The 27,697-nt window shown below is 46.2% G+C and overlaps 1 protein-coding gene across 2 annotated transcripts in view; it reads right to left on the bottom strand.

Annotated features, from left to right (window-relative positions):
• Positions 1-27,697, bottom strand: part of ADAMTS9 (ADAM metallopeptidase with thrombospondin type 1 motif 9) — a 158,448-nt gene that overhangs the window by 5,624 nt on the left and 125,127 nt on the right. For both annotated transcript variants that reach the window (XM_055343319.1, XM_055343320.1), the window contains 8 exons: positions 20,047-20,220; positions 16,193-16,387; positions 14,795-14,927; positions 14,173-14,267; positions 13,963-14,057; positions 13,737-13,870; positions 11,723-11,814; positions 6,593-6,697 (listed from right to left, as the gene is read on the bottom strand). In XM_055343319.1, coding sequence (XP_055199294.1) covers positions 6,593-6,697; positions 11,723-11,814; positions 13,737-13,870; positions 13,963-14,057; positions 14,173-14,267; positions 14,795-14,927; positions 16,193-16,387; positions 20,047-20,220 — 1,023 coding nt within the window. The remainder of the gene's footprint in view (positions 1-6,592; positions 6,698-11,722; positions 11,815-13,736; positions 13,871-13,962; positions 14,058-14,172; positions 14,268-14,794; positions 14,928-16,192; positions 16,388-20,046; positions 20,221-27,697) is intronic.

Below are 27,697 nucleotides of genomic sequence, written 5' to 3'. Positions count from 1 at the left end.
TACTTTCATTCTATTGAAAGTTAAAACAAGCTACATCTCATGCCACATAAATTTTTGGTGGATATATTTTCTGAGCCTGAGCTGCTGATCCAGCAGCATCTTTTAGACTTTGATGTAAGTGCAAATAAAATACCATACTTCAAAATCCATTTAACAAGGCAGTCGGGAGCTGCCGTCTTGCCTTCAATAGCAACTCCTTAATCTGCAATGTAATGACATGCTAAAGGATGGATATCAAGAGAAAAATCTAACAGAATCCTAGAAATGCTTGCCAAGGCATGAATATTCTCAATTAAAACTATATGGTTATGGCCTACTCAGTGTTTATGTAAAAAATATTTATAAAGATGAAATACAGAAAATCTCATCTCTGATCAGCCTTAATAAACACTTATAACCAATTTTTATAATAGAGAATTAAGCAAAATATTCAGCTAATTAAGTAAAATATTACCCCCCCCAACTATTCCATTCTTCTCATTGGTAAGAATGTATGACCAAAAAATTGAACTCAATTATTATTTTTAAAATTGAATCAATAAAAATTTTGTGCAAATTTCTTTCCACTTTTGTCATATAAATACATATATAATATTATTGATTTTGCCTCCTGGCTGGCAAAGTTTAAAATGTTTAGAAATCAATATAAATTATTTGTTTTTTTTACAGAAGAAGTTTGCTGGCCCCCCTTCTGCCTCTCCAGATTCATCTTGTGATTGTCTAGATACCATCCTTTCCCTCTACCCCACCCCTTGTCTGCAGTTCTTTCAGTTGTTCTTCCAACATGCCCCTTGTAACACAGGGCCTTTGCACCATGTCCCTCTCCCCTATGTGTACACTGGACAACCCTATCTTTTGACTATTCAATTCTTCAGAACCCAGCCCAGGGCCCACTTCCTCTCAGACACCTTTCTTCTCCAGTTACCTGCCGCATAGCATCCTATAAAACTGAGTAATTATTTCTTCACATCTATTTTCCTGCCACAATGTAATCCCCATAATAGTAAAGCCAATGTCTTTTTCAGTTCCAAGGTCCCTAGAACCCAACAGTGTATGGCTCAAAGTGATACTAAATACACATTACACATCTGTTAATTGAATGAATGAATGAATGAGTGAATGAGTGAGTGAATGAGAGGCTGAAGCTGATGTATGTTCTTCTTTTTGACCTGTGATTCAAATTGCTTGGCTCTTTCCCCTAACACTTGACCATGCTGCAAAGAACTGTTTCCCTAACTGTGACATTGCGTTGCACTGTGTAAATTTACCATGTCACATTAGCCACCCTCCACCCCTCTATTCCTGCACAATGTTTGGCATTTTTGATGTTTCACATTTTCCATGATTGGGAAAAACACTGTGATGAAGCCTATTTGTGCCTGCATTTCAGGATATCTTTGGGCTACATTCCCAGAACTGGGTCAAAGGCATGAAGATTTGCTTTCTGTGGCCAAACTATGAAAGTTTCTTGCAAATAATGGATCATCTCATTTAAAAAGAAAAAAAAGTGTTGCCAATTTAACAAGTTAAGAGAACAAGATAGTTTCTCTTTGAAAAATTTGCTTCCTTTGATTATGAATGATACTGAGTTGGAAGAGTGATTTCCAAGAGCCTAATTGGTCCTGCATTTATGGGCTCATATTAATTCTGAAGCCAGTCTGACACCACCAACTGGATCTGATGCCAGACCAGCCTTCTAGCTGTTAGGAACTTTCTCCCCAGGCTGAAGCCCTGGTCTGCAGGCCTTGAGAATGTTGACGTGCTGGAATGTCTTCTGTTTCATCCAGACTCATGCTTTATCCACGCTCTCTCCTGACCCAGTCGTGGAGAGAACCCGGGGTCAGACTGCCTGCGGTTCATACCACATTTTCAAATAACCTAAGCCTCAATCTCCTGGTGCGTCTGCAAAATGGGGATGATATTTGTCTCCTCTCAGAGGTATGCTGTAAGTGCAAGAGTGTATGTAAATTGCTTAGCAGACTAGTTGGCCTAATGTACATGCTCAAAAAAATATTAGCTATTATTATCATAAAAGTCATTTTTATGCATGGATCTTCATCATAGCCTGTTCTCAAGGAGATGAGGGAAAGTCTGGGTAATTATAAAGTTGCTGATAATGGCTTTGCAATGTTCATGCTATTTCACTAATTGGGACGCTGTTAATTTGATTTAGATAAAGTTGGAGGTAAAACTTATCATTTTTACTACAGAGTATAAAGAAAAAAACATACTAGGAAAATGATTAGCATAAACATGATTGTCATGGAAACAGTGCCTACTTTAGAGAAAAAGGTATATTTTCTGGTATCTTAGGAGGACTCACTAGCATACAGTGAAACACTAATTATAAATCATTTTTATTTCTTCATTAGAGCAAGCTCTCTGAAAATCTCCTTCAAATGAATATTCTGTTAGCTTAGTTTGAGCTATAAAATGAGTGACTCTGCTCCATTATGAATAGTTTATATTTCACACTCTTCACTATTTTTTTCTGGTTCTCTCCGTTAATATGACCAAGGGAGGTAGGATCATGTGATTTAGAAAAGTTAGCACATCTTTCATTGAAGTCTTTATTTACATCTCATATCCTGGGCACATCTGGGGGTGAGGGTGCATGGAATGTCATTGGCAGAGGAGCTCGGTGTTTCAACATTTTCTCTCTGATCTCAAGTCTGGGCCATGGTCCCCTTTCCATCTGTCTGTCTGTCACTCACAAGCAGAGTAGGAACTCATGATTTCCTGAGCACAGCAGGGGAAGCTAAAGCATCCCTGGGCCATGGGGGTGTCCCATCTGCCTCATTCCCAGGTGGAGTAGGGGGCCATAGGGACAGAATCTACATGGTGCTTTGGGGGCCAGCCAGATCCAGATTCAGCCTTGGCTCAGGCCATAGTTCTTGGTCTTTCCACATTTCCCTCTCAAGCCAGCCTATTTCCTTCATCCCCTTGGCCAGCTTCCAAAACCTTCCGGCAAGCCTAAGGGCCAGGGAAGTGTGATAACATTAAGAGCTAACACCGGTCCTGTGCCTGGTATCTGCCCAGGGACAAGCAAACAGCTTTTGGCTCCTATTAGGGGTATGCCCTACAAGAACCCAGAGATAAGGGCCACCAGGATCCTCATTTTATGGATGAAGAAACCACACCCCATGCCCCAAGAAGTAAAATACCTTGCTCCAGAGCTGGAAGTGCAGGAGCAGGCAATCCTACTTCAGAGTCTGGGAGGTGAAGCTCTGTACTCTGCAGCCAAGGTGAGCTTTCCCTTCAGCACCCAGGGTTCCCCGCGGGTGGCCGGGAACTGAGATTCCTGCACCAAAGCAGCATCACGTGCTTATCCTCCACTGCCCCCCTTCTCAAACTCCCTTTCAAGATTTGATGAGAAAGCTGGGAAAATGGGGTTTAATGCATGTAATTTGCCCAATAAGTAGTAGCTATTTCAATTATAAAAGTAATCATTTTTATTAGTGAAAAATGGGAGAAACGTCTTTCCATTACCCACGGGGAGCCACAGTCAACCTGACAATAAGACTTATTTTTACCAGTCTCTTCCTGATGATGAGACAGTGTCCCTGCTCACCAGGTGGTTCTGGTGATGCAATTTTATCCTGGATGACTAAAGTTGCCCCGCAGTTCTGCTTGGGGAATGCATTTTTTGCCAACCAGGTTTGGAGAATTGAGGTTTTCACTACACCTTTTCCCCTGTAGCTTCCAGCAGAAAAGGGAAGAAAAGTAAGGAATGATGATTTGAGGCTGAATCAAAGCAGGGCCACTTGGAGAGGAGAGGATGATGGCTGGCCAGGGTGTGTGTGCCACGGAGGACCGGGGGCAACACTGTGGTAGGTGATGGTGGGAGCGGGACATTACACAGTCCTGCAAACTGTGTCCCATTACACAGAACACTGGTTATTTGATGAAATTAAAAGGTACAACTTTGAAAAGAGGGTTCTGGAGTTGGCTTAACAGGTCAGTGGTTCTCAAAATGTGGCCCCAGGTCAGGGGCAATAGCACCACCCAGAAAATTGCTGGAAATGTACATTTTGGGCACCTCCTGAGGCTGGCTGTGGTTTTCTTTGTTGGTTGGCTTTGGGCGGGGGGATGGATGGACAGAGGGAGAGGGAGAGGGAATCCTAAGGAGACTCCGGACCAACTGCAGAGCCGGAAGTGGGGCTCAATCTCACCACCCTGAGATCAGGAGCTGAGCTGAAATCGAATCGGATGTTCCAGTCGGATGCTTAACTGACTGAGCCACCCAGGTGCCCTGAGGCTGGTTGTGCCCTGCAGGTGACGAGCCCTGCAGGTGATGCTGACACACACTCTGGTTTGAGACCCTCTGATTCAGGGGAACACTGGTTTGAGTAAACACTGGCTTCCTTCTTGTACGCTTTATTCCAACCTTCAATACACTAATGCCTACTGCGCCTCTTCAGGAAGGAAACAAAATATACCATTTTTTTGGCCAAATGCCTTTGGCCAGGGAGGCCCATTTTCATGGAGCATCCTCAGGGGATGCTGCTCTGAGAACCACACAGCAGGTGAGGCGGACAGAGCAGCATTTGTCAGGGCTGCCAAGAGCTACAGACGGCTCTGACCTGGCTCCCCGGGATTCATGAGTGCTCGACAGACCCTTGAGATTAATTTTAAGCTCAGGCTCTCTGAGCTGTCATGTAACACCGAGATTTAAAAAAAAAAAGAAAAATGCTGGCAGGCAATTGTCAAACCAACTCCCTCCAGCAAAGGGCTAACCTCTCAAAACCTTGGGAAACAGGCAACGGAGCTTTACGGAGTAGTGACCATTCTCTCCAGAAGGTGGCACTCCCTGCCGTAATAATTTTTAGTTTTTGGATGAAAAACCTCAAAGTTGGTGTGGGCTAACAGGACTGAAACTTCTGTTCCATGGTTTACCTAGACGGTTTCCTACAGAATCATGCTTCGTGTCTGACCATTTTGGACAGTTAATTTTTTTTTTTTTTTGTTCCTCTGAGCCACTGACCCCTAAGATGTGGACGCTGATGGGTAGTAGCAGAGAAGAACATTCTAATTTGGGAGCATTTTCTAAAACACATGTGCTGTCAGCTATCTTTATTCCTTTCAGTGCAAAGGAAAACATTTAATGATTTACGAGCAATCAATACGGCCGTTTAGTGAATCAGATTTGAGGTGGTTGATTGGCTTAGAGAAAAAAGGGAGTATGATCGTTTTTATTCATAGACAAATTTAACCCTGGCAGCTTTAAAAAAAAAGGGGGGGGGCGCTCGGGAAGCTCTGGGATTTCCCTAGGGAAGTCACAATTGGATGTTTCTTTCTTGGGGGGGATGGGAGGGAGGGGAAGCAGCTTGACTTGCTTCTATTACGATTTTGATAAGGTTTAGCACATAAAAATACAGGACACCGAGTTACATATGAATTTCAAATAAATAATTTTTTAGAATAAATATGTCCCATGCAATGTTTAAGACAAGCTTATAGTAAAAAACAAAATCATTGCTTTTTCATTTCAGATTCCAACTTAACTGGGCATCCTGCGTTTGCCCTGGAAACCCTATTTTGGAATAATAGCCGCCTCCCCAGGGCTCGGCTTCTTTTTCCTTCTCTCCCCCACATTTCTGAGGAGACCCCGGGGTAGGAGTCGTGGCTGAAGCAGGACTTGGGACCATAGGCCATACCCCTACATTTCTCATTTGTCCACAGGTCAGGTTTCTGCCCCAGGTTCTCAGAAAGAAGTTCTGAGGGAAGGCTGCTAACAGGCAGCAGTTTCTGGGCTGGCTACGAGAGAATTGCCCGGGGAGTTTAAAAATCTGCCCATCTCAGAGGTTTCCCGTCCGGTAAACCAGGCTGGGGCCGGGGCCCCTGCATTTCACGCTTTTGCAGGTGGTTCTAAGAAACCCCGCGGAGAAACAGTTGCACACACCAGTGCTTCTCAAGCTGTGCTGTGCGGACCATCCACCCCGAGACCCCGCTCGGCGGCAGACCCTGGCTGAGCAGCCCTGCCCCCCGAACCTGCACCTGCAACGAGCCCCAGGTGGTGCTGGGGCTCTGTGAGGACCACAGGTGGAGTCGCAATATCTCCGAGATGACACGCTGGTTACTGTGGAAGCCCCCGAGCATTTCTCTGACTCTCCGGAAACATCGCCTGCTAAGTTATCCCTTTCTTCCAGCCTCTCTTGCATTTCAAGTTTTCTTAAAAGCCCCACCACCGAACATCTTTCCCCTGAGGTTCACAAAGGAATCTCACGTTGGCTTAACTGCAAAGCGAGCCACGCACGCTCTTGGAGGCTTCTCCCTGCTTTCAGCTTCCTGGGTGAGCATCATCTAATTACTTGGATGGTTCACAGGTTCACAGGTTCACAGCTCTGGAGGTGGGGGGGTGGGTGGGGGGTTAGAACTCACCAGAAGGGAAGCAAGGCTCTTTCGGATACACTCACTTAACACTTGCTTCGTCTTCCACTTACTTCCTAAATTTTCGTCCTGACACTTTGCAAAACTGGTTTGAAGAAGTGGGAAAGCACATTCTCGTTCCTTTAGCACCAGCACAACGGACCAACGTGGAAGGAAGGAAAGAGAAGACAAAACCCATCCGGAGCCCCCCCCAGAACCTTACCGGGGACTTCTTAATGTCCGACACGGCGTAATTCCCTTGTGAGGTCCACCTGGCAGAGTCAGTCAAAGACAGGCCGGTTCCGTAAAGGTTGATGCTAAAACGACCCTGCAATAAAATGGCCAATGAGAGAGATTTTTTTTTTTAGCCCACGTGATGTCCTAAGCAAAGGCCACACAACCAGAGGGACCTTGGAAAGGAGGACATTAATTAATTACGATAGCTACTAATTAATGAGAGTTTTTTGGGGGGGAGGGAAGAGAGGGGGGCAGGTCTGGGCCAGGCCCCTGACATGCATCACCTCATGCATCCTCGAAAGAGCACTACGGACGGGGTTCTCTTTACAGATGGGGAAACTGAGGCCCAGCGGAGGTGATTAACTTCTGCAGGATACAGGGAGAGAGCCCAACTCACATTTTCCTGACTTCAAAGTCCTCGCTCTCAACCGGCGCCATCCTGCCTCCCTAACACAGCAATCCTGACGTTGCTCACAATTATCAGATTCCTTCGGGAACGAAATGCCACAGTGTAATTTTTCTAACAAGGTCTCGCTGCCAAGCTTCCCGGGCTGCGGCCCCCGCCGCGCCGAGCTCTCCGCGCACCGAGCACAGCGGGGCGGGACTTCAAAGGAGAGGCGCGGTCTCCGCAACGGCCAGCAGAGGGCGCGCGCGGCCCGCTCTCCGCGGCCTGCAGTTGCGGTCTCCGCAAGGTCCCAGATCCCAAGCAGCGCGCCGCCGGGGTCCTTCCAACACAGGGGCTCGGGGTGGGGGTGGGGTGGGGGTGGGGGTGGGGGTCCCGCGTGTATATCTAAGGAGACGCTGCAGCAGAGCAAGAGCTCTTGCTCTCCCCATCCGTCTCTGTCTCTCTCGTCCTCCCCAGCGACTCCACAAAAAGCACCTGAAAGTTGGCAGGTTCTGGATTTCAAATGCTCTGCACCAACCTGCTCCCGGGGAAGGCTTCCTCTCTTCCTCTCTTCCTCTCCCAGCCTCGCTCACACAATCCCGTGCTTTGTCAAAGCAGCCTTTAAATAAACCCAGGAGGAGGAGGAGGGGAGGAGGAGGAGGAGGAGGAGGAGGAGGAGGGCTGGGGGGGGGTGGGAGGTGGGGAGGACTCCCAGCCAGCCAGAGCTAAGTCTAAGAATTCGGCTCTTCCCACCCTGGGGATGAAATCCTGGACAGATTTTTTTTTTTTTTAAGTCTCTCAGAAACTCAGTTTGTCCATCTGTAAATTGGCAGATAATAACAGTAGCTGCCTCCGAGTACTGGAGGGAAGGGGAAGTGACATTAGCTCCGCAGCGCACGTTTGGCACCTAGGAGAGACTCAGAAATACAGGTAGCAGGTGTTTTGTGTTGGTTGTCGGTCTGCAATAGAAGAGTAAGCTTGGTGAGGGGAGGGCCTTGGTATTGCTTTATTTATATTAACAACGGTTTGTATTAACCATTGTGTTAACAATGACCGGGCACTCGATAGATTCTCAATAAATATTCTGCCCTAGCTGGTCCACTGTGACTTTCAGGTGTACACTGCAGGTGTCCTCTCCGTATCGGGGCTGTTAATATTTACTAAGTAGAGTTTAAAAACCCCTTTGAAGCCTCAGATTCTACACCTGTAACGTGGGGACAGATAAGATTCCAACTCACAGAAGTGATGCTGGGAAGTGTCTGGTCTAAGTTAGTGGCTCTCAGCAGGGGACGATTTTGCCCTCAGGGGAAATGTGGCAACACCTAGAGATACTTTGGTTGTCAAAACTGGCAGGTGTGTGTATGTGCACGTGCACGCATGGGTGTGCGCTCCTAGCATCTGGTGGGTAGAGACTAGAGATATCACTAAGTATCCTGCAATGCACAGCACAGTCCCCACAACAGACAATGATCCAGCCCAAAACATCATTAGTGCTGAAGTTCAGAAACTCTGGTGTAGAAGATGGATATTTCCTAGAATCCAGGCTCTTCCACTTTTAGTGTGACCTCAGGCAAACATGGCTTAACCTGCCTGAGTCCATCTGTAAAATGGGTTAGGAACATCTGACCTGCAACTAGAAGGGAATTAGATAGAAGGCATGATGCACCTAACTCATACCCCGACGGAGTGTAGGTGACATCCTAAAACCATGTTTGGAAATTATTTTATGCCAGTGCGCTACAGACATTAGTGGCTGTTACGTCAAGTAGCCTCAATAAGTGTCCAAGATAGTGGCTGTGCTGACGCCCAAAGCCTCCTCAGACACGAACCTCTCCGAGCTGCACCATCGGCGGTCCCGACGGCCACCTCCTCACCTCACTGTCCTGCCTGCCCTGAGGCGAGCCTCACATTGTTCATAACGTCAGACCACATCACTGCCCAGGATCTCACTCTTCCCCCCACCCCCGCCCAGCTCCATCCTGCTTCCCAGGCAGATGGCCTGTCCCCTCCACACAGTAGAAGAATAGATGGGATCTGCTATGACCTGAAGGTTCTCCGAAAGTCCAGGCCACTGATCTGGCTTCTAGCCCAAGAACGCCCCCAGCTGATCCTGGGGGTCCAGTGTCTGAGCACGCGCCACACGCACGTCTAGCTAGACCTGCTCTCTCAGAGCAGGTGATACACCTCATGGGACAGGTCTTCTTCCTCATTCTCTTGCCACCTCTCCCAGCGCAGGGCTCCTACATTTTCTGCCGATAAGGACCTCCTTAAGATGAGGCCCCCGGAGCAATAAAGACTTACTGTCCTCTTAGCTCCAGGTGGGACATCTTTGCCCCTACATGTCTCATCTTCAGGGGGTAGAGGGCCTGGGAGGGACAGCCACTACCTCCTCTTGCTGACTTAAGAGGGTAAGAGTAATTCAGAGCGTTGCGTACACTCAAGGATCCAGAGAGATCTGCAAAAGATGTGCCTGAGACAGAGAGAGGTTTTGTTCCTTGGACAGAAGAGAAGGCTGCCGAGTCTTGTCTGCAAGTGGTGTCAGGGAGACGCATCTGCCAGCATTGATTTGCACTCAGACACCCTTGGGATCAAATCCAGCCTCTCCTGAGCACTGGACCACTGAGTGGGTCTGGGCAAGCTCCCCAACCTCTCTGTGACTCCATTTTCTCACCTGAAAAGGGGGGCGTTCTCACAGGTCGCTGTGGGGGTTACATGCTATACTGACTTAGAAATGCTGGGCAAAGTCCACAATCTAGTAAACACTCTATAAATGCGACCAATACCAGCACCAATCACAATAATGCTACATCCCCAGGGATCAGAATAGAAAAACCATATTCTGGCTGTATTTTCAGGTGAGGGCTCTCGGGGAACCCACTCTTATTGCTAAATAAATCCCCAAAGCAACAGTGTGGACGAGGGGGAAGGAACAGATTGGTAAACAGAACGCCTCTCTGCTTTGACTTCTGTGCAATCATTAGGTCAGGGGATGAGCCATCTGCTCCAGAGCACCTCGCACCAGTGTGCTTCTCCAGACCCTTGCCTGGAAAACCGATCCTGCCTCACTCACGGCTTTCATGCACACGTAGCTGGTGCTCAATAAGTTGTCTCGGGAATTGAATTCTGAGAGTGCCCGATATGGTTTGAAGAATGGACTAGGAAAAATATAAATTAGCTTCTCGCTGGCTTTGGGTTTTCTCATTTAGCAACTGCTACAGGGTTGGGATTTAGCAAATCAATAAGTTCATTTGTCTCCGAATTATTAAAAGAAATGAATGCAAATTACCTTTCATCTACTTAAACTTCCCCTAAGATGCGCATAGAGAAACCAGAAAATCCTCAGAAAAAGGCAGGACAGGGCTAATCTATTTAGCTGTTAAAATGCAACCCATAGCAATGGGGTGTTTAAAGTCATGAGCTGCTCTAAAGAAACAGCACTTCAAAAGTTTTCAATTCCTGGGTAATAGAGGAGAGGCCCCCTTTTACCATTATGCCCTCTGTTTATTTTCTTTCTCCCTGAGAGCTTCCTTTTCACTTCTCTAAAATGTTTAGCATTGCTTTCTGAAGCTGGGGGCTGAGAAAACACTTTGTTAAAAGAAAATTCAGATGTGTTTGTCTTTGGATGGTCTCTGTGGTTGGGCGTAAATCCATCCTGGGGAGACAGTGCTTGGGATTCCAAATGCATCTCCCAGTCCCAGTCCCCAGACTTTCGGAGGCCCGGAGGCAAAGTGGGAGATTCCTGATCCAGAGTTTAGCAACAGCCTTGCGAAGACCCCATGTGAACCAGAGCAAGGACAAGGGGCTAAGTTCTCCTGCCCTTGATCAGGTCACCGAATTCCTTATCTCTTCTCAGGGCAGAAGCTTCCTGCAAAGACCGATGCCTGTTTGCAAAATTTGCAAAATTGGCACCGGGCTGATGATTAGGCCGGCATGTTTCAAAAGGCAAGTTAAAACTCGCCACACCTCTAACAAGGCAAGCCAGCGTGGTAGTGTAGTTGGGCAAGGCCACGGCCCTTTAGCAACTCGGCCGAAGAAGGAATCCAGTAGGCGATGATAAACTTGCACTTCTTTGTCCGAACACTGCACGAGGTTTATACATCTAAAGTAGGGATACGAGTTTTTTCTGTGTCATAAAATGTTTAGAATTTTTAATGGTTGACAGTGGCACGTTGACAGGAGCCCACCTATGCTGGCCTTCGGGAGGGGGCTGTGTGCATCTCTGCTGGATGCTCCGTTTAGTGACAACACGTGTCACTGGCCTGACATCAGTTCCTGGGATGAGGTGGGGGTGGGGCGGAAGGAGCATATTTACACCTTGGAAGTTGGCAGACGCTATGAAGCTGGGCTTTTTATTTTCTAAAAGAGCCTGTCAGGAAACCTAAACCAGCATGTCACTGACTGGGGAATATTCATTTTATTAACCATCATCATTTGTTCAAGCAAGCCCCTGCCATCCGACATCTAATTGACTTCTAACTTTTCACCATCGTGATAGGTGCATTTTGCTGAATGCTGAAGTTGGACATGGAACTCTGACCGGTTCCTTGGGAGACACTAGGAATTACTAGATTAGTAGCTCTGAGCACTCTGGAGACTCTTTCGACGCAGGTGGGCACATGGCCCTCCAGAGCAGCTGTTCTGACTGCATTCCCAGGAGCAGATGCAGCTAAGGGTCCCCCCCGGGGACAGGGTGGGATGTGGGTCTTGGTCAGGGGAGCCCCCAGCACATACCTGTGGGCACTTGGCAGCACTGTAGCAGTCCCCAGCTGTGGCAAAAGGGACAGGGTGCCCTTCGCTTGTCCTGGCAAACTGTAAGTCAGTGGCTGTGGGGTTTTGGAGAAAGGGAGAGGAGAGTGAAAGATAAAAACGTCCAGAAGGGATAGGACAGTCACAGGGAGGCAGAGGGAAGAAGTGTAGTAAGAGAAAGAGTAAGAGGGAGTAGGAGAGAAAAAAAAATCCAAAGTATCATTAGTGAGCAAATGGATCCAGATGTTCACTTGCTTTGTCCCCATTATACTTGTGGTTCCAAGAGCCTCATTCCCTGGGTTTTATCTGCAGTCTCTTCACAGAATGGAACCCAAAAGCAGGGGGTTTAAGATGACTTTGGAATCGACTCTCATATAAATAAACATGTGCATCACCTCGAATAAGTGTACATCCTTGGATGATTGTGACTCTCCTGTATACCCCGCTTCCCAGGCTTAAGGGTAGGAGGAAATAAGCCACAAAAGCATTTCCAGCTATTTAGGAATTATTCCCCGAGGCTTCATCTGTCCTCCCCTGGCCTATGCACGGTTATTGCCAAAATGTGGAGCAATTAGAACCCACATCTTGAAAGTATTAATGGCAGTTTCTCAAGTTTGGGGCTGACTTGTAGCTTAAAAAAAAAAATAAAAAGCCAATAAAAACAATGCTTGTGTTCTTAACCCTCTTTGTAGCTCCTGAGAGCAGCCCTACAAATGGGGAGCCCAGATCAGGAGTCCAAGTGAGAATCCCACAAAAGCTGTCGCTTGTGGAACGGGAGGGAGGCAGAGGCAGCTTTCGACCTTTCTGCTCTCTGTCTGCCTTTCGGGAACAGCAAAAGGCCTTAATCTTCCTGCAGTTCCCCACGTCCCAGTGGGAGGGAAATCTGCGTTCCTGGTCCTGCAGAGCTTAAAGGGGCCCTTGCAGCTTCAGCGCAGAGACGTCCTGGGTCTTAGCTCGAGTGTTTTTCTTTCTTTTTTTTTCTTTACTTTTCTTTCTTTTTTTTATTTTTTTATTTTTTATTGGTGTTCAATTTGCCAACATATAGAATAACACCCAGTGCTCATCCCATCAAGTGCCCCCCTGGACTGGGTGTCGAGTGTTTTTCTAAGCAAGAAACTGCAGGCTCTGCCCTCAGCCCCGTGGCAGGCTCGCTGAAGGCAATAAAAAGTATCTCGGTACAAATCAAGCTTAATCTACCTCAAGAGGAAAGCAGTGCAACATTATGGGAGCAATGTTAATGAGGAAAAATTAATTATTCATTATTTCTGTTTCTCCTCCATTCAAGGGAACCTGTCTGGGTAGTTGAGCTGCCTGGAACCATGCCTGTGATTAATGCCCCCCCCCCTCGCCCCCAAAAAATGCAGTGCTGGCTGGGGTATGAAATCGGTTCACACAGGTAAGTCTGCGTACCATTCTTCTCCCCGAAAATCAAGGGTCAAAAGTAGGGCATGTGTCCTCGCATGTGCATACCCTGTGCAGGGGGCGCCTGGCTTGGGGACGGATGGTTGCACAGGAGTCTCTTAGCTTTGAGGTTTGTATCTGCTCTTCTTTCTCCCTTAGAAGCTTCCTTCCACCCTTCCGCTCCCCGCACCGATACCCCGTGCCCAGCCAACTCCGACGGGACCTTTAGCTCTCAGGTTCGGTGTCCCACCCTGGGGGAGGCTGCCCCGATGCCCCGCAGTGCCCTGGTGCCCTCTAGAAGCATCCATCTACTCTGTTCCTCCTGTGTCCCCCAGGCTGACAGAGCTCCGCCCCGAAGCGAGGCACCCTCCCAGGCCTGGGGTGTCGCGGGAAGAGAAAGGAGCACACCCCACCCACCCACCCACCCATACACAGCGGGGACCAGGGTTGTCACCGCTGGACAGCAGGTGGCTCAGAGCCTCGTCCCCCTGCCAGCGTGCAGTGCGCAGTCTGCTGGCCGGATGCAGAGACTCCTGAACACAGTCCTCCCCGCCCCCTGCCTGCCCCCCTCCACCCTGGAATGTTCCACCGGACTTACTTATGATCTGCATAGTGTTTAAGTCTATCCTGATTTTCTGGAAGCTGGAAAACCCGGCTGCCGTGTAGTCCTTCCGACACTGGCAGTCGTCCCGTCGGGTCCCATTGTAGGGACACTCGGTTGGGTTGTGCAACCTACATTACAGAGAGAATGTTCTGGTAAGATTGGGAAGGTATTTCCAGGGCTCCGAAGGTGTCTGTGTGCATCTGGGTCCGAGCTCTCCTACCTGTGCCCGTATACCTCGGAGAAATTCTCTGAGTCGCCATGGACCAGGGTAATGTACTCTTTGGGGTGGTCAGACTGCATCCCTACACAGAATATCTGGAAGAGAGGCCAGAAATAACCAATGAGGAGCAGCTCAGCAATGAGATGATGAGGCCCAGGGCCACTCACCCTCAAATCTTTCTAGAAATAATGACTGATGGCCAATGTTCACCTTTAGGAGCTTTCCTTTGATGAGCAGGAAATATTCACCATCTTCACTGGTACCTTTCAGTCTCTTTACCTCCTTGCAGTTTTGGGGTAACTCACCTAGAAAGCATGAAACACAAAAATGGAGCGTCACGCTCCAAGACGTCCACCATCTGCCAATGGAGTGAATATACTGTTCACGCTCGCCCTGTTTTGTTTAAAAAGTGGGGGAACAGTTTCTTTAAAACAAGTTCTTTCCCTTTTTTGGGGTAAATGTTTATTTTTTCCTTCAGTTTTTGGAAAGGTAACTGACATGTAACACTGTATATGGGGTTTACGGTGTTCAGCATAATGACTTGACTTCCATACGCTGTGAATAATTACAGTAAGTTACCACCCATCATTTCATAGAGATATAAAAGAGAAGACAAAAATGTGTTTTTTTCCCCTTTAGATGAGAAATCTTAGCGACTTTCCAATGTACCATACAACCATGTTAACTCGAGGCATCATGCTGCGCGTTACATCCCCAGGACTTATTTATCTTATAAATTCTCTGTTTCCAAAAGGGGTAGGCCTATAGACAAAGAAACAAAGAAACCCTGTTCTGCATGCCCCAGAAAGATGGCTTCCGCTGGCCAACTTACAGTTATAGATATTGTGACACGTTTTCCTTTCTTCTGGCTTCAAATCTGCAGAACATAAGTGGCTGGGCTGGTCCTCATTGGTTAAACATTGCACAGATCTGTGTGTCACTCCCACGCCACAAGACACCGAGCACTACAAGGCAGATCAGAGTCAGTGATGCAGCTACCAAACCTGCGAGGCGCGGGCTCTGGGGGTGTGGACCTCATGGCCTGGGGCATGTCTAGTGCCATTTCAGAGCCCAGGCTGCTGAAAACTCACAGTGGATATGTATGGAACACTTATGGTAGACCAGTCTCTGTGCTAAGCATGGTACCTACACATTTACACATACATATACCTTACGTACATATTTATTTGTATGTAAGGTATATGCACATAATATGATATTATACACGACATATATATATATTTTCTCATTTAAGCCTCATAAAAATTCTCTGAGATAGATCACCATTCTTTTATTTTTAAAGGGGGAAAGTTGGGGCCAAATGTCAAGAAATTTGTTAAAGGTCATGGTGGAGCCAGGAATTAAAACCCTAACCACTTTCAACTGATCCCATTCTTCATCTCATCGTTTTCCAACACTAAGAACCTATGAGTCTGGAGCCGGGGGCGTGGCAATGTTCCAGGCTCATTAATAATATCCCTAATGTAACAAAATATTCCTGCTTAAAATTTAAATATTCTCAATTTAAATTATTCTCACTTATTATACCCCTAATGCAACAAATACTCCTGTTAAAGAGGAACTAGAATATATTGACTTCTTAACAACAGAAGCAATAGCTAACTCTTCTGTCTCTCTAAGTGATGGAGTTCTAGGGGCTTGTTTTAAAAAGTACTGTGTGGTAGGGGCACCTGAGTGGCTCAGTGGTTGAGCATCCTCCTTTGGCTCAGGGCATGATCCCGGCGTCCTGGGATCGAGTCCTGCGTCCAGCTCCCTACAGGGAGCCTGCTTCTCCCACTGCCTATGTCTCTGCCTCTCTCTCTCTGTGTCTCTCATGAATAAATAAATAAAATATTTTTAAAAAAAGCACTGTAACTTGAAATTTGCTATCGTAATCTGAGAGCTATTTACATATGAACTCATTTCTTCTTCACCACCACCCATTTTGCAGATGAGGAAACTGAGATCCAAAAGTGTTGTATTCAACTGGGAAGTAGCAGAACCAGGATTCACAGTGAGGCTGTTTGGTTTCGGAGCCCAGGCTCTACACACCCAAGCCATCCTGCCAAATGAGTTCTTCCCATTAGCTCATTTCAAGATGCAAATTCCAGTTTCTTCCCATCATCTCTCCTGGGAGAGGACTCCCTTTGGATGGGTCAGGCAGGACGCGTGTAAGGTGAAGTTTGGGAACCCAACGCTTTCCGATTTGATAACCAAATGGTCTACTTACGCTCCCCCAGTTGCCGACTCTCCAGGTGGCTGAGACAGGGCACTCCCTCAGGTAGCAGGGGTGGACGCTGGGGGGCTGAGTGCCCGGGCAGTTGATGGTGGTTTGGTAGCTGTACTCATAATTCTCCTTCCCAGAGTAAATCTCACTACAGGAGACAAGCCTTTGTTTGTAGCCCTTTCCACAGGTCACCGAGCACTGGGAAGACAAGGGTTAGGGGGAGAGGGTGGAGCAGTGCCTGGGGGCAGCCCACAATAGGCCCCTGACCTCCACATCCAAAGCTGACCCCAGACAACACTGCAGAAAGCTCTCACTTTATTAGCTCCTTTATGTATTTCAAGTGGCAGGCCCCTAAGCATGCAGGAACCGTGCAACCCGAAACAACGCCTTTGGGGATCTGGTGCTTCCACTACATCTTCTCAGCCCTCACTATAGGTGGGGGCGCCTTGGGCCCCTTCTTTGGATTTGAGGGGAGAAAGGCAGCAGGGCTCCAGCTGTCCCTGGCTCCATTTACAGGATCCCCAGCCTGACTGCAGGCTTTTCCAAACCTACCATGACCATACCAAAGACATGACCACAGGGGGATGGCAGGAAGGTCACAGCCCACCTGAGCTACGTGTGAAACCCAAGCACTTAGCCAAGAGGGGACTCAGGGACAGCTTTCCTTTCTGGCTCCACGCGCTTTGCTTTCCTGTCTGCCCTCCACTCAATCACCTACTCTCTTCTCTCTCCCTGCCCATACATCTTCACTGAAATGTCACCTTTCTCCCCTACTATCTCTCTTTCTCTGTCTAACCAGACCAGGTGATCAGTTCACCTTTTTACCATGTAATTACATGGCATTTAAAAATACACAAGCAATACAGAAAAGCAGAGAGAACACACATCTTGCTAGTGTCCAAGATCCTTCCTGTGATGGGACATCTAATTGGTTATTGATGCAATTTTCAAAAATGTTCAACCTCCCAAGCTAAGTGTTTTATATAATATATTTAAAGACTGACACTGAAGTATGGGGATTTAGTATTGATGGTATTTTTAGACAATGTCATCAAATAACTGGCCATCTACTGTGAAGGTGTTATGTAAAATTAAGCAAGAGGATCAGGACTCTTGAGACCAAATGCTGTTGGAGGCGGCCTAGATGAACCCTCAGGACAGCCCACAGCAAGTGGTGTGTTAATGCTTTTTCTGAGGTGAGGGACCACGGCATCCATCAGCTCTCAGCAGCTATTAAGAGCCGTAGTGTCATTCTTTCCTAACGTCTCCTGAGCTGTTGCTTTAAGCCACATGGCTTTCTTCTCCTATAACTGTTCTAGGGAGAAGACGCCCCTTGAAGAGGTCCTGCTGGAGGGACATAGAGCATCCCTGGGCTCTCCTTTTCAACTGGCTCGAGACCTGGAAGCGTCCTGCACACCTTTCTTCTTTCTTTGGCTGCTGCTGTTCAAATACCTGAAGAGCCAGCAGATGCCAGGCCAGGGGAGGGCAAAGCTAGTCTGAGGTATTTCACGTGGAGTAGATGGCCCACAAATGCTATCTGTCCAGGTTGGGAGGGAGGAGGGAGGTGGGGAAGCTCTTACTCTGGACTCTCCATGCCTTGGGGTCATGAGAATATAGTACTTTCCTAATTTGAAAAGAACCGTAAAGCAGGATGAAATAATAAGAATGGGCACTCCTTGCCTTGGTGATACACTTCAGGCCTGAGCAGAGAAATATAACCATCAGCCACGGGGGATAGGGATGGGTCCTCTTTCCCCATCTGGCCCAGGCTTCCCCATTATCAAGTAGAGCTCAGAACAAAGCACACGGTTTGCCAGGTAACAGAGGTCCCAGAGACAACACATGACTTGCTGTGGCTCTTGCATTTTACAAGAAGCTTTTCTAGAGGGATTTCTGGTGCATTGCCTTTGGTAAGGCCCTATCTCCAGCCCTCTCAACTTTGCCTGTAAATTTGCACTTTCAAATCTATGATACACTTGAGAATTTGCAGAAATATGGAAGCCTTTTTTGTTTTGTTTTGTTTTGTTTTGATCTTCTCTAAATCTCATCTGTTGGGGGTTAAGATTACAGTTGAAATAAAGCTATAGGAGTGACGTAACCCAGTCTTAGAGATCAAAATACTTTTAGCATAATAATAACAACACACAAAAGATTGGCTAAGTTGAAGATGCCAATGTTTGAAGTGTGAAAGGTGTAGAAACTCCAGAGACATGGATGACCAAGAATAGGCCAGAAACTAACTTAGAAGAGGCCTCCAGGAGGCAGAGAGAGACAGGGGCCTGAGGAGGGAGAGAGGCAGAAAGGCAGGCTTTCCCCACCTACCCAACTGCAAGCCTGATGGGGTAGCCCTGAGAACCAGAAGCTATAGATCATGCCTGACATGGAACCAGGAGAGGTGAATCGAAGAGAAGAGAGGAGCCCTCCCCAGACACCTTCTCCCTCCCGTCCCTGTGATATGAATGGGTTGGAACTTATGTCTCCAATCCAAAGTCAAGGACTACTTTGAAGAACCATCTGGACTCCCTGGGTTCCTGGTTAGCCAATGGGAAATCTATTTCCTAATGACTTGGATCATGTCTCCCCTCCGGTCTTTAAGAGCACACCAAGAACATGCAGAGTTGGGGTAAAGAGGGTTTCTCAACCTTATCACCACTGCTAGCTGGGCCGGATAGCTCTGTGTGTGTGTGTGGTGTGTGTGTGTGTGTGTGGCAGGCAAGGGAGGGGCTGTCCCACATACGGTAGGATGTTTAGAAGCATCCTTGACTTCTACGTATTAGATACCAGTAGCATCCCACTTCTCTCAGTTGTCTGGGAGACCAAAAATGTCTCCAGACATTGCCAGGTGTCCCCTGAATGGGGAAGGGGAGGTAAAATCATTGGAGTTAAGAAAAGGACGGGGACACACAGAAAGGACTTAACGCCAGTGACAGTGCAAAAACAATTCAACGCCCAACATACGTATCATCTACCTGCAGATATTCTTCCTATTAAAATGTGAAATTGTGCCCTGTCAAACTTAGAAGAGGGGGGTCCAGAGACAACAAGCATATTACCTAAAACTTTTCAGCACCTTTCCTATGAGCCCAGGTAACTTCACCTCTAATTCCTTTTTGGGCAAATGACAACTGGTTTGGATGTTACAGATCTTTCAGTCTTTGAAAATGTTATGAGGCTTGAAAATAATACAATCATGCCATTATTACCATTGGCATATCAATAATTGCAAGTTCTGGGTTAGGCACCATGGACACAAGGAGAGAAGAATAAATGGATTCCTTGAATATCATGGAAAATAATTTTCTTCCTCTGGATCAGAAGTTGTTCAACAAGCAACCCATATCTGGCCCACGAAAGTGTTTGGTTTACCCCACACAACATTTCAAATAAAAGATTTGAGTCCCCATTTTAAAGTTAGATCTCACATAAAAATTCCGATTTCTGTCCCTTCTTGAAAAATCAGGTCTGGTAACACTGGATGCACATTTCTGCATGGTGCCCACCAGAGAGGAAGAGAGCCTGCTCCCTTCACACAGAATGTGTTAGACTGTCAGGGTCCCCATCATTCCCTGCTGTCTCCCTGACACTGACAGCATCCTCTTACTTTGACTCTCTTTAGACACCGACAGGCATTGTAGGAACTTGCAGGCCCTGTGATCATCCTCCCGCCTATCATCCAACAGGGCACCAGAGTGAATCACAGAAGTGGGAAGAACAAGAGACCATCTCAGGCGCCCTCCCACCTTGGACACAGCGGGCTCTAGCCCTGGAAGGCAGACTGGCAGGTGGGTGCAAGTCTCCCCCCTTCCTGCCCTTGCCGTCGCTGACCTGAAGGTGGTAACAGAAGCCCTGGGACGTACCTCTGACCATTCTCCTGTGATCCAGACATACTCGCAGGGTTGCAAACTGCAGCTCTCACGGTCCGCAGGCCGCTTGCTCAGATCGCAGTGTACGCCGTGAACCTCACTGCCTTTGTCCGCATCCACGCACACCACCTTGCGGTACCTGGAGCCCTCTCCGCACGTCTTGCTGCACTGTTTGCGACAGACAAGATGGGTGTTCATGTGGGAAAGTCATAAATGGCTTATTGTGTGCTGTTACTGTAGAGATTAATTTTCCTGTCTATATACCCATTAGGACTGTGCGGCCTCGGAGGGCAGGAACAATCAGAGAACTCATTGCTTTACCCCACTGAGCCCCAACACTGCTCCAGGCACAGCGATGAGTGTTTGATACGTGGCTACCGGAATGAAGGGATGAAAGCATGAGTGAATGGATTTCAAGTGTGGAAAGGACCTTGGGGCCTTGATGATTTTCCTAACTCGGACCCTGAATCTCTTTAAAAGTTACAGTGAAGGGCAGCCCCGGTGGCACAGCGGTTTGGTGCCGCCTGCAGCCTGGGGTGTGATCCTGGAGACCCGGGATCGAGTCCCACATCGGGCTCCCTGCATGGAGCCTGCTTCTCCCTCTGCCTGTGTCTCTGCCTCTCTCTCTGTGTCTATGAATAAATAAATAAAAAATCTTTAAAAAAAAAGTTACAGTGAAATAGTTATCAAACTGGTGTCTAAATCCCTATAGAGCCAGGAAAGCTGTCACCTGTTCATCGTACTACTGAACATATCACTTTGCACACTGCAGTCTCTGGTCCTAGTTGATCATTCCAGGGAAGCATGAAGGACACATTTCATTTCTCCCAAGTCATCCCCCTGCGGAGACTTGACAGGCTTTGCTTTGTTGTGACCCCTGACTGCCTTTTCTTCTCCAGGGCAGATTTTTCTCATCCTTTGTTCACTCAGGAAATATTCACCAAGTTCCTAGTGTCAGGCCCTGGGATGCATCCTAGGTCAACAAGAATGGACATGCACAGCACGGCCCCTGCTCTCAGAGAGGAGCTTCTATTTTGGTAGCAAAGACAGACAATGAGGAGGTAGACAGCTAGGTAGTGAGATTTAATGAGTCCTGTGATCTCCATTTTTCAGGTGGAAAAACTAAGACTTAGCCTACATGCCCTGTCCTAGATCAAACATCTCTTTTTGAGGTAGATGGGACTCACGTTTTTATGCCCAGAAACCACGTTGGGAATATAGACCAAGCGGTAGGTTCTGTTCTAGGACCATTTCTATGTTGTCCACAAGTTCTTTATCTCTCACTTTAACCAACAGCAAACCAAACCCTTCCTTTGAAGTTTAACCTAGTTATCTGCGTTGCTAAAGGTTTCCCAGAACCTGTCCTATCTAAAGCATCTGTATCACACAGCATTTCAAGACTCTAAACCATCTTAGAAAAGCACAGCGAGCTAATCCAGGGCCCCCTGTTTCCTTTCTACCAGGGATTACACCCTCTGTGGTCCTTCGGCCTTATCTAAGTCACTGACAACTGAGAGTTGTTGTTGGCATGATTATCTTTAAAACTTTCTCTTTTCAGTATTTGGGAAGACCCACGGACCCCCATCTGTCTTTTTCTTTCCTCACACCTCCTTCACTTTTATTCCCTGCCGTGTCCTGAAGGCATTTCAGTTTGGGATCCAGTCTGACTCAGAAATGTCTTTCCAGATACACCTTGTTCCTTTTTTTTTTTTTATAGTAAAATACACATAACATTTACTATCTCAACCATTTTAAAGTGGATAATTCAGTGGCATTTAATCATCCATAATGTTGTACAATCATCATCACTATGTGGTTCCAGAACATTTTCGTCACTCCAAAAGGAGACCTTGTACCCATTTGGCAGTCACTCCTCACTTCCCCAACCACCAGCCTGCAGCAACTACCAATCTGCCTTCTGCCTCTATGCGCTTGCCTGTTCCGGCTATTTTAGATAAAGGGAATCATACAACACCTGGCCTTTTACCACTGGCTTCTTCATTTAGCCCTGTGTTTCCAAGGTTCATCCACAGGGCTCCATTCTTGTCTATAGCTGAATAATCATCTGTTGTATGGCTACACCGCATTTTGTCCCTTCAAATGAAAATGGACATTGGGTGGTTCCCATCTTCTGGCTATTGTGACTGGTGCTGCCATGAACATGCATACTCAAGTCTGAACATACAATTTTATTTTATTTTTTATTTTTTAAAAATTATACTTATTTATGCATGAGAGACACAGAGAGAGGCAGAGACACAGGCAGAGGGAGGAGAAGCAGGCTCCATGTAGGAGCCCGATGTGGGACTTGATCCCAGAACTCTGGGCTCGCGTCCTGAGCCGAAGGTCAACGCCCAACTGCTGAGCCACATCCAATTTTAATTCTCTTGGGTATGGGGCACTTGGGTGGCTCAGCTGGTTAAGCACCTGCCTTCAGTTTCAGGTCATGATCTCAGGGTCCTAGGATTGAGCCCCACATTGGGCTCCCTGCTCAGTGGGGAGTCTGCTTCTCCCCCTCCCTCTGTACCACCCCTGCCCCCATCACTTGTGTGTACAAATGTGCTCTCTCTCTCTCTCTCTCTCAAATAAATACAATCTTTCAAAAATCAATCAATCAATCTCTTGGGTGTACCCCAGCAATAGAAATCCTGGATCATGTGGTATGCCCTGTGTCTTTTGTGGGTCACTTTGTTGTTTCAGAAACTAAGAGATATGTGATATGTCCTGGTAGCCCTTTATTATCTGCAAACTTAACTCATAGTTTCTTTCTTTCTTTCTTTCTTTTTTTTTTTAACTCATAGTTTCTGGTGTTTGGAAGCAAACTTCAGTTTCTAGAATGTGGAGTCATTCAAATTTTTCTAAGGCTACAAATATGAATTGAAAGCTCTTCAGAGTATAGGGAAAGGAGGGGAAACTGAGTGGGGAAAAATTAGAGAGGAAGACAAACCATGAGAGACTCCTAACTCTGGGAAACAAAGAGTTGTGGAAGGGGAGGTAGATGAGGAGATAGGGTAACTGGGTGGCAGGTACTAAGGAGGGCACTTGATGGGATGAGCACTGAATGTTATACCATATATTGGCAAACTGAATTTAAATAAAATATTTTTAAAAAAGAAAGAAAGAAAGCTCTGAGGTGAGGTTGAGGAGCAAATCACTTCAAAGATCCTAGCTGAGCCCTAGCCTGGGGTTTTCCATGCCCCTGGACTATGCTGGATTCTATTGTGAAGTAATGACACTTTGTTTATTCATTAAAAAAAAGCCAAAGGAGTTACAGAGCCACTGAACGTGAAAAAAATAAAACAAAAACGTGGTTAATCTGTGATGTGTAGATAAATGCAAAAGAAATACTTAACTGCCCTCAGAAAAGGTAATTCTTTAGAATAGCAGGACCTAGGTGACTCAGATCCTGATGACTGAACAGCACAAACTGGACTAAACCTTCCAAGCGTGTTCTCATTTTCACTCATCCCTAGGGCTGCAATCTGTGTCAATAAGTAACAATTTAGAGCAGAAATGCCAACTTTCCTAGACCCCTGTTGGCTTTTTATGTGGCTCTGCCTTGGTCTTTAAGAAAGGTTAACTACCATAAGAGGGAGTTGGGGAACCTTACCTCTGAACATACCTTTAAGAAAAATTAAGATAAGTAAATAAGTGACTTTTCCAGCGCTTTGGGGTTATTCAACAGCAGCTCCGAAAGTCACCTGGCAAGGCTCTTCTCCTGGGGTCCTAACTAGGGCATGGGGGCTGGGTGAGCAGAAAGCAAGCCCACCTAAGCTACTGAATTTTACCAGCTTTTGGTAAGATCACCGCCCTCCCCCCCCTCCAGACCCCAGGATTAAGCGTTTTTTCCTCTCTCCTAGACTGTGACCTAGAATGTTCTAAAAACAGCAGAAAGTTCAACTAGTCTCATTTTAACTTCCAAAAGGTTATCTCAATTCTGCTTGCAGCTTTGAGAAAAAACTATACACCAAGTGTATAAGTACCACCACCAGCCTCCTTGAATTTTAGCGCACACTGTAATTCGGGAAGTCAGTGGTCACGGGGCCAGCCTAAATTGGGTAGCTTGCTCAATGTCCCGCAGGCTACATATGCCTTTAAATGTACTGAAATTAACAGGAGGAAAATATCTGTCCAAATTTGAAAGTTAAGAAGACCTAAAATAATCTTTTAAGGTACTATTTTATTTAGCCAGGTAGGTTGGCCACAGGGTGATGGTCTAAAAAGGGTCATTTAATGCAATGCGTAGAAACTGCCTTTCCTGGCATACCTGGGTGGCTCAGTGGTTGAGCGTCTGCCTTTGGTTCAGGGTGTGATGCCAGGGTCCAGGATCAAGTCCTGCATTGGGCTCCCTGCAGGGAGCCTGCTTCTCCCTCTGCCTGTATCTCTGCCTCTCTCTCTGTGTCTTTCATGAATAAATAAATAAAATCTTAAAAATAAAAAAAAAGAAACTGCCTTTCCTAAAAGATGGTAATGAAGCTGCTTTAATTTAAACTTTTTTTGGTCAGATGTCCTAATCATGGGTAGAAAAAAATCACTTCACATATTCACATGCTCTACATTTAAGACTGTTGATTTTCTTCAAGTATAAAATAAGATCTAGTGTGAGACTACCATTATGAGCTAGTGTGTGGACAGGCGAGTCACACAACAAATAGAGACTCTGACAGCAGTCTTCTGCATGTGCTCTGTAGAGGTTTTATGTGATAAGGAACAGTAATTACATATCCATATATTTCACAAATGCTTTAAATTAAAAAAAAAGAAAAAGCAGTCTTCATATTACCAAAGGGTTCTTTCTCAAAGCTCATATTAAAGTCAGGTCTGTGGAGTTTGGGCACTCTTGCCTTCATATGGAATATTTGCAGGGGAAAAAGGCAGAAGTAATACTATGGAGAAAGTCATGCTCTGTTATGAAATCTATGTCTGCTCATGTAGCCTCATGAGGCAATCCTAAGTGGTGAATATCAGTGGTCACCAGGTGGCCAGCTGTACTGATACATGGACAACTGGGTGGGAGTAGCAGCCACCTGGGTGACATAACAGAGAGAGCACGTGAATAGAAAGAGGTCAGGGCTGTATCTCAGCACCTAGCACAAAAGTTGGCCCATTAAAAATATTGGTTGAATGAATGAATAACTTTAAAGGGATCAAATGTCTCCATAGACAAGCCTGGATATTTTTCTCTTCTCCACTTGTTTTGCCCTCCACCTACAAGTCGAGGCTCTACTCCTATGGTGCCATGAAGGCACATGCAGCTTTCTACTCCTATGGTACCATGAAGGCACATGATGCTCCTTCTCTGCCCCACAGATGCCAGGCCTTGCAACAAAGGAGTTCCCTTTGCTCCATCACCACCAAGACTGCCCCCAACAACAGGGCTTATTGTCAACCAACTGAACCAAGATTTCATTTTTTGAAGGGAATGGGAAGCTCATCCAGGAAAGGGAATCGTACTTTATGACAACTTTGCCAGAAGAGGCTAGATAAGCCATTAAAAAGGAAATAAAATAATTCACCGTAGATGAATGCTGACATGGGAGATGATAGCACATAAAGATTCAGAGGATGTGTTCCAGAAGTCAGGCTTTCAGGCTTTAAATATCAATCTCATTACTTACAAAAATGTGTGAACTTGGATGAATTAACCTATCTAAGTCTCAAGTTTCCTCATCTTTAAGTGGGGAAAAAATTTTAATTACTTCATTAGAGAGTTATGGAAAAGTTAAATGAGGTCTTCCATATAAATATACTCAACACAGTACTCGGTGCATAGCTTAATAAACAAAATATGTATTATTTTTATTATCAGTGTTGGCCACTATCCTACGTGAGTCTGGAGGATGCCACTCATATTCTAACCTATGGGAATAGTACCCCTTGAGTTGTGCAGTGTACAACTTGTGTGACTGCATAGAACATTCTGATGATCATGCTATCATGGGTATGCAGAACTTGTGCTCCTCACAGCGGACACCTGGAATATTTCTCAGAATGAGGTGCCATTTACTATTTACATGCCTAGCATGAAACGCATCTTGCCAACAAACAAGTGGGTTTTAATAATTCACAAGGGGGAGACTGGATGAGCACTGGGTGTTATTCTGTATATTGGCAAACTGAACACCAATAAAAAAATAAATTTATTAATAAAAAAACAAAAATAAAAAAATAAAAACAAAACAAAACAAAAAAAATAATTCACAAGGGGGAAACAAAAGAGAGAAGTGCACACTCAAAAAGCAAACAAGAGCTCGGAAGTGGTTGCCAAGAACTGCCAAGAAGAGAATTTCCTGTATTGGGGTAGGAGGCCTCCAGGACACCCCATCCAGTGGGCCTTGGCTGTGAGGCTAGGCCTTGGCATCTTCACTGACATCAGATGCTCAAGGTGTCCCTGATGGAAGGGAAGAAAGTCAAGATGCATGTCTGTGCAAAGTGGGTCTCAGGAAGATGATAGCAGAGTGAGTGGGTGGGTGCAGGGGTGGTAAGAAGAGAGGAGGGTGAGCACTGTGACCCAGGAGGATCTGAAGGGTTCTATTCTACCCAATTTGCTGTTTAACAAGGATACCTTTGATCGTGAAATTAGGGACAATGAACAATTATACCAGGTCTTTACTAGGCATAAATAAGAACTGCCTACAGGCAATCAGGACCAGGGATCTGACCCTGCTAAGGTGATTGCCTGGCTGCTATCAACACTCTTGAGTCTTGTTGCTCTGAGGACATTCTACAAGGGCCACCAGAATGCTCTGCTGAGAAGGAACAAAGGCTTTTTGTTGGGTCTTGTCCCTCCTCCAGCCACCAATCCAGGGTCAAGTGAAGGCATCCCTTAGTGCTCTATCCTCTCTTATCACCCAGGCCCACCTTTCTCAAACTTTGCACTTTGGCTGCAGGCAGGTGAGAAAGCATGGTTGCAGGAGGGTAACTATGAGAATCTACTCATTGCCTAAAGATTTTTTTGTCTTGTGAAAATGGTTAACTTCTAACTTTTAAATATGGCCACAGGTCAGGCTACCCCTTTAGGTGTTCTGCTCTGTTGTGGAGCTTGATAGCAACATTTGAGCAAGGATTTTCAAAAATCTATCTGCATAGTGCATGCAAAGATGTACATTTCTAGGCATATTTTGTAAGATCAGAGAAGCGACCTCTTCCGTGCAGATTTGGCAAGGTCTCCGCTCTTTGGAATTCAGAAGGAATTGTAAATGGGGCTGGCATTTCCCTGATTGGCTCTAGCATTTTCAAAAGTTGGCTAAAGCATGAGCAGTCAGCTTAGATTCATTTCGGAACACTCTCTTACTTTCTGTTCCTTGGAAGAGTTACACAGGGTTGAGTTTGGCACAAGATGAAGAGAGAGAGGGAGAAAGCAGGCAGTGGTAGGTCAGAAACAAGACTACAAAGAGAATCAAGAGGTATCACTGAGGGGGGCAGAGGTCAGGGAGTCTTTTCTTCCTCCCATGTCTAATATTATCAATCCCCAAACCACACTATCATCTCTAAATGTCTCAGGACAGCTCTGCATCGTTCTTATTATCATTGCCATTCTACACGTGACAAGCCCAAGGATCAGAAAAATCAAGCCTCTGGCGTTCCCAATAACTTGTGTGGCTCAAGTGCAATTAATTTGAAATTTAACTACTTTAGCCATTCC

This window comes from Nyctereutes procyonoides, unplaced genomic scaffold (assembly GCF_905146905.1).
Source record: "Nyctereutes procyonoides isolate TBG_1078 unplaced genomic scaffold, NYPRO_anot_genome, whole genome shotgun sequence".
NCBI classification, from domain to species: Eukaryota; Metazoa; Chordata; class Mammalia; order Carnivora; family Canidae; genus Nyctereutes; species Nyctereutes procyonoides.
Note: the sequence above shows the minus strand (reverse complement) of the source record. Positions and strands in the feature narration are given on the sequence as shown.